This window comes from Glandiceps talaboti, chromosome 12 (genome assembly GCF_964340395.1).
Source record: "Glandiceps talaboti chromosome 12, keGlaTala1.1, whole genome shotgun sequence".
Taxonomy (NCBI): Eukaryota; Metazoa; Hemichordata; class Enteropneusta; family Spengelidae; genus Glandiceps; species Glandiceps talaboti.
In genome coordinates this window covers 10,488,705-10,501,491 of record NC_135560.1, presented here as the reverse complement: position 1 = coordinate 10,501,491, position 12,787 = coordinate 10,488,705, and the positions used below count along the sequence as shown (strand labels likewise).

The 12,787-nt window shown below is 35.2% G+C and overlaps 1 protein-coding gene across 2 annotated transcripts in view; it reads left to right on the top strand.

The window, feature by feature from the left end:
- The window catches only part of LOC144443896 (high affinity cAMP-specific and IBMX-insensitive 3',5'-cyclic phosphodiesterase 8B-like), a 62,810-nt gene that overhangs the window by 38,146 nt on the left and 11,877 nt on the right, over positions 1 to 12,787 (top strand). For both annotated transcript variants that reach the window (XM_078133494.1, XM_078133493.1), the window contains exons 3-8: positions 2,994 to 3,184; positions 4,432 to 4,491; positions 7,804 to 7,950; positions 8,671 to 8,890; positions 9,665 to 9,753; positions 10,782 to 10,894. In XM_078133494.1, coding sequence (XP_077989620.1) covers positions 2,994 to 3,184; positions 4,432 to 4,491; positions 7,804 to 7,950; positions 8,671 to 8,890; positions 9,665 to 9,753; positions 10,782 to 10,894 — 820 coding nt within the window. The remainder of the gene's footprint in view (positions 1 to 2,993; positions 3,185 to 4,431; positions 4,492 to 7,803; positions 7,951 to 8,670; positions 8,891 to 9,664; positions 9,754 to 10,781; positions 10,895 to 12,787) is intronic.

The following is a 12,787-nucleotide window of genomic DNA, read 5'->3' as shown; positions in this document are numbered from 1 at the left end:
TCTCCACTACTTGATATGAGTCATGTGTGTGATCGATCGATCTCTTCCATCTCTTCATGAAAGCTAATTCTGAAAGAGCCTTCAGGCTTGACTTCATGTTCTTACTCTTACTAAATGGGTGAGCCATTATGATTTTTGGACCCGTACTAGTAACTAACTCTCAGTGAGAGTTTTGGTAAGGCCAAAAAAAAAAAAAAAATCTGGTTCTGGTCAGGGTAAACTTTCTAAAGTGGTGCGACGACGCGCGGTTTTTTTTTTTCCTAATTTTTTTTTTTTTTTTTTTGCAAATTAGTAAATACACATTTTTGACACTTTACATGCTGTCGGAAGATGTCATACAACTCTGGAAGTTGGCACTGTTGTATGGCAAGTTTTGCACGATGCGGATCAATCATCCATCAGGGCATCACTAGTCACATTTACAAATTTATCTTATCGCCCAGTGATTTGCAGTTATAATCCCATCCAAGATAATAATGAGTCTTGCCTTGCAACAACTGTATAATGTCATTGCAACTTGTAACGTTAAATAACGAGAAATAGGTCTGTCCAACGGACGTAGAGGAGGCAGTGTTTTCTTTCGAGCACATTCCGCGTCCATCATCAGTCTGATACGCAGTCTGTATACGCTACGATGTTCGAGACGTCTTTCCATCTCATCGCAGATGGAAAGACGTGTCGAACATCGTAGCGCATACATCCAGAGCTAACTTCTTACGCTACGGAAAATCTTTGTATTCAGAAGGCAGAACGAAACGATCACCAGAACTAAGAACACCTCGAAAGTCAGCTGAATTGATATCAACATTTCGATTGCTCACGACGTACTCAAACTTCATACATTTTCGAAACATGTGAGCGGTTTACCACCTAGCACAGTGAACACACTATTTCCCGTGATTCCCATCAACCACGCTCATCGTACATATTACGTACACATATCGTACGGGGGTTATGGGTATGCAACAGTACTAGAAGAAAAGGGTACCCGTTACCAAATAGAAGTGCGCCATCACACGAGTCAAATTTTCCCGCTAGCCTTGCATACAGTGTTGATCGACGGGGAATTGTAAATAAGGAACGGGAAAGGAAAAATTATCGGGAAAAAAAAGGATTGACGCGGGGGTATTCAGGGCACGTGCGCGCTGACCAGAACCAGACATATTTTTTTTTTGGCCTAACCAAGTCTTGGTAACGATTATGAAATATGATTTAGGACGTGTGTTTTATGGTAGATATCTCGCAATGTGTCGCACTATGAGCCACCTGTGTACTTCTACTGTCCTTGGAAAAAAGGATGCTATGCATGCTCATTTGTACTTCCAGCATTTGTGACCCCCAGCCTACATTCAGTATATATGTTTTACACGCAGGATTCGATGACTTGCGTTTCAGTGATTTCCCATACCATTTCAGTGATTTCCCATACCACAAAGAAAAGACAAATGAATAAACATTAAAAAAAATGTATGCAAATGTGCCTAGCAACAAGACCACGCCCATAGCAACCGGCAAATTATCACATATATTGCAAAGATAACAACGGGGATTAATAGACAATTGAATAAACATTCAAAAAATGTATGTAAATATGCCTAGCAACAAGACCACACCCATAGCAACAGCCAAATGATCACATATATTGCAAAGATAATATCAGGAATTCATACACAAGTGAACAAAAACATACAAAAATGTATGCAAATATATCTAACAACATGACCACGCCCATAGCAACAGCCAAATGATAGCATATATCGTAAAGATAGCAACATGGTTGGATTCTGAGGCAACTGGATAGTCATTCACCAAATGAACACTTAATGTTAGCATGGACTACCTATGATAAACATTTTTAAAAACTGTACAGTTGTGCTACAACGCCATTGGCGGTATTTTTTCCTTATGGACATTATCTAAACGTTTGCATAATTTTGTTGCGTCAATGAAAACGTTGTTGATGGCATCAATAAAATATGTCCCTGTAGTAAAAAAAAAAAGTGGCCAATTTGTCTTCCTGTATACTTACCCCCACTGGTGGTTTACTAGCGTCATGCTTACGCAATATGCAAACGAGGTGTCTCTTTGTTGCCATGGTTTCATGTGTGGGAGTGTTTCAGCATCAGATGACAGACTGTATACTGATATCATAATTGTCATTGGTTGTGTAGGTTTTGCCAATTCAGTGCAAGTATCACCATTTCATTTTTCACGTATTCTTGTATCATTATGAAGAGTGTGATGAGAGATGGTTACAGATTTATTCATCTCCATAGTAAGAGTACTAACATGGGTATTTTGAGAGTAAGTAGCAAGTTTTGCTTTATTCTCTTCTGAGAGTTTACATGCAGGGACCATGATGTTAGACTTGAAGGATGATGACAGGTTTAGTGTAAAAGTATCATCTCGCCAAAATGCAGATTTTAAATTCTAGCCGAGTTGGTTGACTGTTTTAATTATCATTGCAACATTAACATTTATTTTAATAACAAAAGTGGTGATCAGGGTAATTTTCATTTTCTTATGGCAAGCAGTGTTTTAAGAGCTACACAACATGTTTAACATACATGTAGGTGTCACTTTTTCTTTTGAAAATGAATATTTATCATTTTGTTTTAAAAAAGTGAAGTTTTGACATTCATGTTTATTTGAAATTTAATGTTGACGAGAGCTCTCCATTGTTTATGGTTTAATCAGCATTTTTGGAGGTGACCCTAAGACCTTTGGAAAAGTAAAATTACTTAAAAATGTTAAGCCTCCTTGACATTGATGTTAAGATCTGGAATTTTTTTCCCCAGAAAAACTGCTTTCAGAATTACTATCAAAATAAACTGAAATATCCATCGTTGTTTACATTTATGGTGGGGGTTGCCAGGGGTTACAGAAGCGGTTCAATGACGGATCTTCCAGTCTATCAAATGATAATACTGGCAGTACATGTATATTTAAAGAACAAAGATTTTACATGTTTTGTGTTCTTTGTATATTTACAGGTAATGCTTGTGTTTGCCAAGGAAGATGCACAAAGTGATGGTTTCTGGTGGGCTGCCGATAAAGGAGGGTACAAATGTAACATTGTACGAAATCCAACCGCTGCGCTTGAATGTTTTTTAGAGAAATCCCACGATGTGATTATCATCGACCGAAGACATTCCAAAAGTTTTGATGCTGATGCTTTGTGCAGGTGAATAAATTGTCAATTTGAGATACATCTTGTAATAGTATAGCCCAGAGACATGGCTATCTGACTTGACATACTGGCTTGACAATATAGCCCAAAGACTTGGCTATCTGACGACATTCTGGCTTGACAGTATAGCCCAGAGACTTGGTTATCTGACTTGACATACTGGCTTGACAGTATAGCTCAGAGACTTGGCTATCTGACTTGACATACTGGTTTGACTGTATAGCCCACAGACTTGGCTATCTGACTTGACATACTGAATTGACAGTATAACCCAGAGACTTGGCTATCTGACTTGACATACTGGCTTTACAGTATAGCCCAGAGACTTGGCTATCTGACTTGACATACTGGCTTGACAGTATAGCTCAGAGACTTGGCTATCTGACTTGACATACTGGCTTGACAGTATAGCCCAGAGACTTGGCTATCTGACTTGACATACTGGCTTGACAGTATAGCCCACAGACTTGGCTATCTGACTTGATATACTGACTTGACAATATTGCCCAGAGACTTGGCTATCTGACGTGACATACTGGGATGACAGTATAGCCCAGAGACTTGGCTATCTGACGTGACATACTGGGATGACAGTATAGCCCAGAGACTTGGCTATCTGACTTGACATACTGGTTTGACTGTATAGCCCACAGACTTGGCTATCTGACTTGACATACTGAATTGACAGTATAACCCAGAGACTTGGCTATCTGACTTGACATACTGGCTTTACAGTATAGCCCAGAGACTTGGCTATCTGACTTGACATACTGGCTTGACAGTATTGCCCAGAGACTTGACTATCTTACTTGACATACTGGCTTGACAGTATAGCCCAGAGACTTGGCTATCTGACTTGACATACTAGTTTGACAGTATAGCCCAGAGACTTGGCTATCTGACTTGACATACCATCTTGACAGTATAGCCCAGAGACTTGCCTATCTGACTTGACATATACTGGCTCATCAGAATGCCATTGTTGATCATAGTCTTGGCCAAGTTTTAGTACAAAGTTCAAAGTTTAGATAAATTCCTATTGGAGCTGCTATTTTGGTAGTGTGGAAGGTTACATCCTTTCTGCTCGTAATCATAATCATCTTTAATTTCTATGTTTGACATTTGATATGAAAAATTTAGAATCTACAAGTGAATAGAGACCAAGCAGGACCCCTACAGTAGTTGAATGCTAAACCTCCCCTTTCAGAATGTTAGCTATAAGTTTTGTTCTCTATCTATAGATCAATAAGAGCCACTAGACCAAGTGAACACACCGTTATTGTAGCTGTAACCAAGAAAAGGTAAATCTACTTTCGTTTACTCAGTATAGAAATGGTGCAATAGTAGAAGAAAAAAAATTATGTGTTTTGAATAAAAATTCTTTAACAAAATGTGTGAGCACGTTACATGTAATCGATGGTTTAATGATATAGACTTGTCGTATGACCACAGGAAGGTTTTGAATTTGGATTGGTTTGACAGTGGCTGAGTGATTAGCTTGTACACGTTTACCTCTGCTGTTTAGGTTCGAATCTGCCAAGTGTCGGCTGGGTTTGATCAAAATTTAACCAGGTCTGTATGTAAGAAGGGTGATGCTCAGTTTGACCCTGCCAAACGATGCAGGTTTTCTCCGGGTATTCTGGTTTCCTCCTGCTTCTTCAACACCAGGGAACTGCTCTTGTGGCAACCATTCAACAATTTTCTGAATTTATTTGGACGAATAAAGATAAGATTATTATAATGAAGGTTATTATTCTACTGTGGTATTGTCCATTATCACACCCATGGTACTTGACTGGCATTGATGTTTATGACAAGTCTGCATCTTTGGTCTGTGTACAATAACAGTGGAAGAAGGCTGAGTGATTTAGCCAAACTATACTCGACTGTCTTGCTGAATGAGTTTGGAACTACTGCATAATAGGATTCTAGAGTAAGGCAACACCATTTTGGGTTGAACGAATCTTACTGTTTATCCACAGTTTCTGATTATTCTCTCTTATGGATGACTTGCTAGCATTCTAAGTAAAGAAATTCTGTCCCCATATTTAGCTCTAACCAAGTTAAAAATGAAAGAAAAGAAATACAGAGGGAATGTGTCAATTGATAAGCAGAGATCCCATTGTAACGTTATAAAAACTTGTTGTAAACTACGTCAATGGTTCATATTTAATTATACTCAAAGGATTTCCCTCATTTTATTATGTTTGAGTCTGCCACCTACACATGCTCATATCTCTATTATCTGTTGAATCCAGTAAAAAGCAGAAATAGACAGTTATGGAAAAAAAATTGAAAACAAAATGAGGGTTTAACATTTAGAGTGTCAGGCATGAAAGATTACCGTCAAAAATATCCACACATGGGTATTTTTTATTCATTTATTTATTTATTTATTTATTTACAATATCACTGATTGTCAGTTAGTAACCCAAGAAAATTATTGTTGAAATTCATGGAATTTAATACAACATGCACTGGGTCAAAGTTTCCTTCTGACTTTGTCATTTCTATGTCATTCAGACTGTTCGTATCACTAAGTATCACCAAAATACACTCATACACTTACTCCTTTTAGTCCCCAATGGGCACCACCTAGAGGGGACTTATACATTGGGTTCTGTGCGTGTGTGCGTGCATGTGTCTGTCCATCCATGTTTTCACCCTCATATCTCTGGCATGCACCAACTGATTTCAACCAAACCTGGCATAAAGGTAATGTACTATATGAGACATATGCACGCCACTTTGTTTTATGACCAAATCAAATATGGCCGAATGACAGCCATATTTGCTGCTAAATTTCACAATATGCATCATAACTTTGGAGGTATAATACGTAGTGACTCCATTCAAGTGCCTACACCCATATTATCAAGTATGAACTTTCTTTTAAGACCCTGTCCTTTTGACCTTGAAAGTCTTTTTCAAGGTCAAATATCCAAAGATTGGTTATCTTCACACTTTTTGAATAAAATATTTAAGTGTGATGATGATATTTTAGTTATGTCTTGGTTTTTAATGTGTGAGGCATATGTACGTCACTTAATTTCATGACTTTGACCTGAATAGCTTACATGGTGGCGTTGTTTGTGATAAACAAACACAGTTTGCCTGTTATCACCAAACGTTTGATACATACTTTATGGACACCATTCAAGTGTCTACCCTCACTCTTTCTAATGAGACATTGACCCTGACATATACTTTCAAGGTGAAATGACCAAAATTTTTATTTCTATATAACTCAAGAAGTTGAATAAACAAAGACTCCATTTAAATGTGTAAATCCCAAGAAAGACTTATTACCCTTGCTTCATTTCCATTCTTGATTTAAATGCATGATTAGAAATACCTCCTTTTATTTTGTTTTATTCACTTTATATTTGTAAAGCTCTGTGACTAACATAATCGTGTCATTGTAACGCCTGGTGCGTAAAATTGCCCTTACACGTAAATATGAGTTGCATTAGCATTATTCCTTTTTTTGCCAATTTTAATTGACATGTATACAGAAAATTATACAGCAGGGGGAAAGGCCACCATTTCATGCGGTGATCCGGTGGTCATGAAAACAAATAGTTTGTAAATAGGCCCCTGGTGTGACTTTGCTAATAGTACCACAGCCATACATGTTTGATATTTTCAATGAAGGTGTTAATGTGTCCTTCTATCAGATAACAACAGTGAATGACGCACAACACACTGCATTATTAACCTCAAGAGTGGACTGAGATTATACCTTGGCCAAGATTTAATGAGTTGGAAGTCTTCCAAACCACTTGTAAACAGGAAGTCAACACAAATTGTATTGTGTAACTGTATAGGACTGATAGTACTTTGGCAATGACTTTCTGAGGCCTGGCAGATGCAATGCCTAGTATCTGAGTCGAGTGGGGATTTTGACTATCGGTTCCCACCAAGACTAGCATTCATCACCACAGATAAGACTATGTCTATCATGAAATCCATCCATTCCTGATTCGCTACTCCTATTCACCACCACAGATATGTCTATAGCCATCATTAAATCTATCCCTTTCTGATTAGCTACTCCTGTCTATCCACCACCACAGATATGTCTATAGCCATCATGAAATCTATCCATTTCTGATTAGCTACTCCTGTCTATCCACCACCACAGATACATCTACGTCTATCATGAAGTCTATCCCTTTGAGATTGGCTACACCCTCTGTCCATTTAAATGTCTGTTGAATCCTGTTGACGACGTACATTTACATCTCTCTCATCTCATATGGCTGCTTGAATGTTTAACTTGTATTGTGAGCATTGCAGATCTGACAATACAGATGCCTAAGTTGTGACTTGGAAATACAAGAAACTTGTGTGTGGTATGATATCTATACATGTAACCTTGTAGGCTGTATGTACCTGTAGTTCAATAATCATTTAATATCATGATGGTAATTGTGGATGTTGATTGATTGATTGATTGGTTGATTGGTTGTTTAATTGATTGATTGATTGATTGATTGATTGATTGATTGATTGATTGATTGGATAAAGTCATCTTATACAAAAAAAATACTATAACAAAGTTTCGTCACGTTTGCATGTCTCAAAAGTGTTGTATTTGATTGTCATTGCAGTCAGTCAGATAAAGAAGAGCCGTCAATTCTACCACTTCTAAATGCTGGTTTTAATAAACGATATGTGGAGAACCCAAATACAGGAGCTTGTCTGAATGAATTGATTCAGTTGGAACATGGAGATGTTAGACTACATCACAAACTAAGGTGAGCATCAAAACTTATTGTTTACTGGTTAGACTACAGTGTAAACCAACCAACCAAACAAACAAACAAACAAACAACAACAACAACAACAACAACAACAACAACAACAACAACAACAACAGACAAACAGTGTTCAAATAATGTGAGATGTAGAGAACAGAAGGCCATAAATTGACACTTTAAATTTCTGTATACATGTGTATTAGCACAACATAGCCATTATATGGTGTATATACCGGGTATTTATATCTACACTCTGTGTATTTGAATAACTGTATGGATCCAGCAGCAGGCTTGTGTCACAGCAGACTTCTACAAAAATACGAAGGAAAGTCCTTCATTAATTGACAATTCATGATCCATAATATATTTTATGAGATGATGAATTTAAATGTTAATACATGTATGATGAATTCAAATGTTAAATAAATATATGTATGGTGAATTCAAATGTTACTATAATGATGAATTCAAATGTTAATATGATGAATTCAAATGTTAATATTATGATTTCAAATGTTAATACATGTATGATGAATTCAAATGTTACTATGATGAATTCAAATGTTAATATGATGAATTCAAATGTTAATATTATGATTTCAAATGTTAATACATGTATGATGAATTCAAATGTTGATATGATGAATTGAAATGTTGATATGATGAATTCAAATGTTAATATGATGAATTCAAATGTTAATATGTTATTTGATACAGAACCGCCAATGCTGTCTTTGCTGCCTTGGACAGTGTAGCTGATGCCATAGAAATTACCAGCAATGACCATGAAATACAATACGTGAATCCAGCTTATGAAAGACTGACTGGCTACACAAGTGAGGAAATTGTCGGAAAGAGTACAAATGGACCTACTAAGAGTGACAAGAACAAACAGGAAATCTTAGACACCATGTATTCACAATTAAAAAAAGGAAAGGTGAGACCCAAGGCATAATCCTGAATGATTGTTTTTTATACCTTCCACCCAATTTTTTTTTCTAAGCAAAAATAAATTGTTTCTCTTGAGATTTCTTCAAATGTCTTTGTTGTATTCATCATTGTTTTTATCAGGCATAAAACAATATGGGCAAGATCAGTAGTTCAATGTAGGATAACAAAAATTTAATTTTTTTTTTTTTTGTTGGGGGGTGGGGGTGGGGGTGGGGGGGGGTGTCGAACCATTTCAGTTCTCATCTGACAAAAAACAATGTCACTTTTAATGGAATCTTTTTTTGTACCCCTAAATGCAAATATTTCTGTTCGTCAAATTGAGAAATAGAACAATTTTTGCTATAATGCATGGTATTAAAATACAGTAAAGTGTCAATGAAAGAGCATTTTTCTCACTACGTACTGGCTTTGTATTCGTAGCACTACATAATACTACATACTGATTTGATTAGTCAAGTTAGAAGGGGATCGGCTGGGGGGGGGGGGGGGGCTAACTAAAAGGAAATTAGTTTTTATTCTACATGGAATTATTGATCACACCATTTAGGAACATTAAAATGTCTGAAAATTGTGGTAAAAGTTAATCACAAAAATTGTAGTCTTCAAACAGGATGTTGTGATATAATGTTATTTGTTGTTATCGTAGACATTACAGAATTTTTGAAAATGCTAATTATTTTGTGTCATCACCTGAGACTTAATGAATTGTCAGTATGGTATTAAAAGGAGATCATCTTCATTGTGTTTGTCCTTTCATCAGATGTGGGAAGGTACGTTTTATACACGGAGGAAGAATGGAGAAGCACTAATGCAGTGTGTTCATGTGACTCCAGTCATTGGATATGGAGGGTAAAGCATACAATTTACAATACATCATCCCCTTTGGTAGCTGTTAGCTTTACACACGAGTACAGTATTTTTGGCCATACAGATGGGCATTGGGTATTCATTTTGGATTTTTAATTAAAAAAAAAACAAAACATTTTTATCATGGCTTCCTACTTGAAAAATAAATTTTAAAGTGGCCATATGGGTGAGGACTGGGTATTCATTTTGGATTTTGGATTTATAAAAACAATTTTATTTTGGCTTCCTACTTAAAAAAAGATTAATGTAAAACAACATATACCAAGTCTGTGTTTTATTTTGTAACTCATTGTACTGAAAAAAAGCTATTAAAAAATGTGTAGACAGGTTTGCTTTTGTACGTACAACAACAAACTGTTTACACATTTTATTAATCTCTTACAATTTATTGAGTTACAAACAAGGACTTGTCATATGTTATGTAACATTTTATTTTTCAAGTAGCAAGCCATAATAAATTTGTTTTATAAATTAAAAATCCAAAATACATACCCAATCCTCATCCATATGGCCACTTTAAACAACATAGACCAAGTCTGTGTTTGTAACGCAATACGTTGCAAAAAGCTAGTAAGAAAAATGAGAAAAAGTTTTGTTATTGTACGTACAATTAATCTGCAATTTATTGAGTAAAAGATAAGAAAGATTAGAAATTCTCTGTCTTCTTGACCTTCATGTATGTCTGTTTTCTTTCCTAAGTGATGTCTGTATGTATTTCATCAAACTATCACAGAAGGGATATTCTGACCGACATTTTGTTTGTTTTTGGGTCAAGGCAATATTTTTCAAAAATAAAAAACAATTAAAAAAGATAAAATGAAATAAAATCCTGACCTACCTACCCCTATTTTCTGAGGCCAAGTTATTGGAAATGCACAATTATTTTTTTTTCGCCTTAGGTGTTGAAATTTTGTATGGGTTTTCTCAATTTTCTCAATACAATTATTGTGAGATGGGTTGATAAACATTAAAATTTACCAGTTTTTTTTTTGCATCTGAATTATTCATAGGAAAGTGCGTCACCATGTATTCATCAGACGAGGGGCTAACCTGACCCAAACAGTCGCTACATCAGAATTCAACCAACTAGAAAAATACAAAGAAGGAGTAGATTTGCCAAATGGTAAGTTTTTGTTTTATGTCGACTTCTAAATATGATGTGTGGTCAACCATCTTGGTGCAACATAATGAAAATAGCACACTTGTATTAAGACACCTCCAATCTTGGAAAATCAGTTGATACATTCAAACTTGAGAGAGATAAAAGATATATCCATCCTGTTGTCATGACACTAGAATCTCTCACAGCCTGGCCACTTTCGCTGAATTTTCTGTTTGATCACTTGCTATATCTGTAAGTCCAATCTCCTTGTATTGTACAATGGTTACTAAAGAATTTCCGCACAAAAGGAGATACATTTTACTATATTCAAATAATGGTAATTAGGGTCTATGAATCCTGCCTAAAAAAACCTAATAGTTCTAACCGTTATCCTAAAGAATCTGTGCACAAATTTTTATTGGATTGAACCGGCCATTTTTGAATTGATAATGAAACAGACAGATGCACACATATACAGACAGAAAAACATGCCCCCCCCCCCACACACACACACACACCAACCCACACAGAGAACGATAAAACTATAGCCCCTCATACAAGAGTTAAACAATGAGACAATATGTTGAGGATGAAATTGAATTTCACTATTTATTACTCAGATGCACTTTGTTTTAATAGTTATGATAATTTCAGTGTACAAAAAATGTAGAATGATTTATGTATTTATATCGACGTTATTCAAAAATATGCAGTAATAAAGTAATAAAGGAAATTAGTAAGCAAAGTAATAATAATAAATGCATGGATGTTTTGATACTATAATAACTGTAGAGTACTTAGCTATGTGTGAAACCTTTGTCTACATGGAAGTCTATATATATATATATATATATATATATATATATATATATATATATATATATATATATATATATATACACACACACACACACACACACACACCATATACCATCATTACTAACAATTTGTGGCTCTATATGTTCCTTTCATTTGTACATCATACTTATCATTTGACTGGCAAAACTCATACTGTTTTCATGACTGTCTTGTTCCATTTCATTCCTCTGCTTCCATGATACATGTAGAAACCATATATGGATTCCCACGGCGCAGTTCCATTGACTTTCGTGGTTTGCGTAGAGGTTCTATTGACATTCGCTCACTATCAAGTGAACAGGGTTAGTGACCATGTTGACCTATGTTTCCATGACTACCAATGTGTTGGTGTTATTTCTATGCCAACCATATACTCGCACAGTTAAAGTAATCTTTCATATATATCTTGCACAATATATATATATATATATATATATATATATATATATATATATATATATATATATATATATATATATATATATATATATATATATATATATATATATATATATATATATATATATATATATATATATATATATATATATATATATATATATATATATATGTATAAATATCTTAACAAACTTATTGCATGGTCTTTTTTGATAGAAGAGCTTCTTCCTCACTTTTTTGGCCATTAAAAAGGACAATCAGCTCTTCCCAGATTTTTTTTTTATCTTTCACTGAACTTTTCATTTTGGTTAATTCAACCATCGCTTATCTTTCATTCTCAGCTTCTTATATGTTGTGTTCTTGTCTGTTTTCTGTTTTGTTCTATTTTGTTTACCAGCATTAAGTTGTGATACATAATCTCACACATATTATGTTCTGTGTACAAATTAAGAAAAAACGAAAGATTTGCAATGACGTGATAGCGAGGGCTTAGTCAAGGACTCTGCATGATCTAACACAAGTGTAAGTAAAATTGGTGTAGAACAATACAGTTCTACAAGATCAGAATATCTCCGATAGATAAAGTTCTTTCATGTGACATACCACTCTCATGTTTGGCATAAGTGTGTAGTTCTGCAAGAAATAGATAAAATGTTA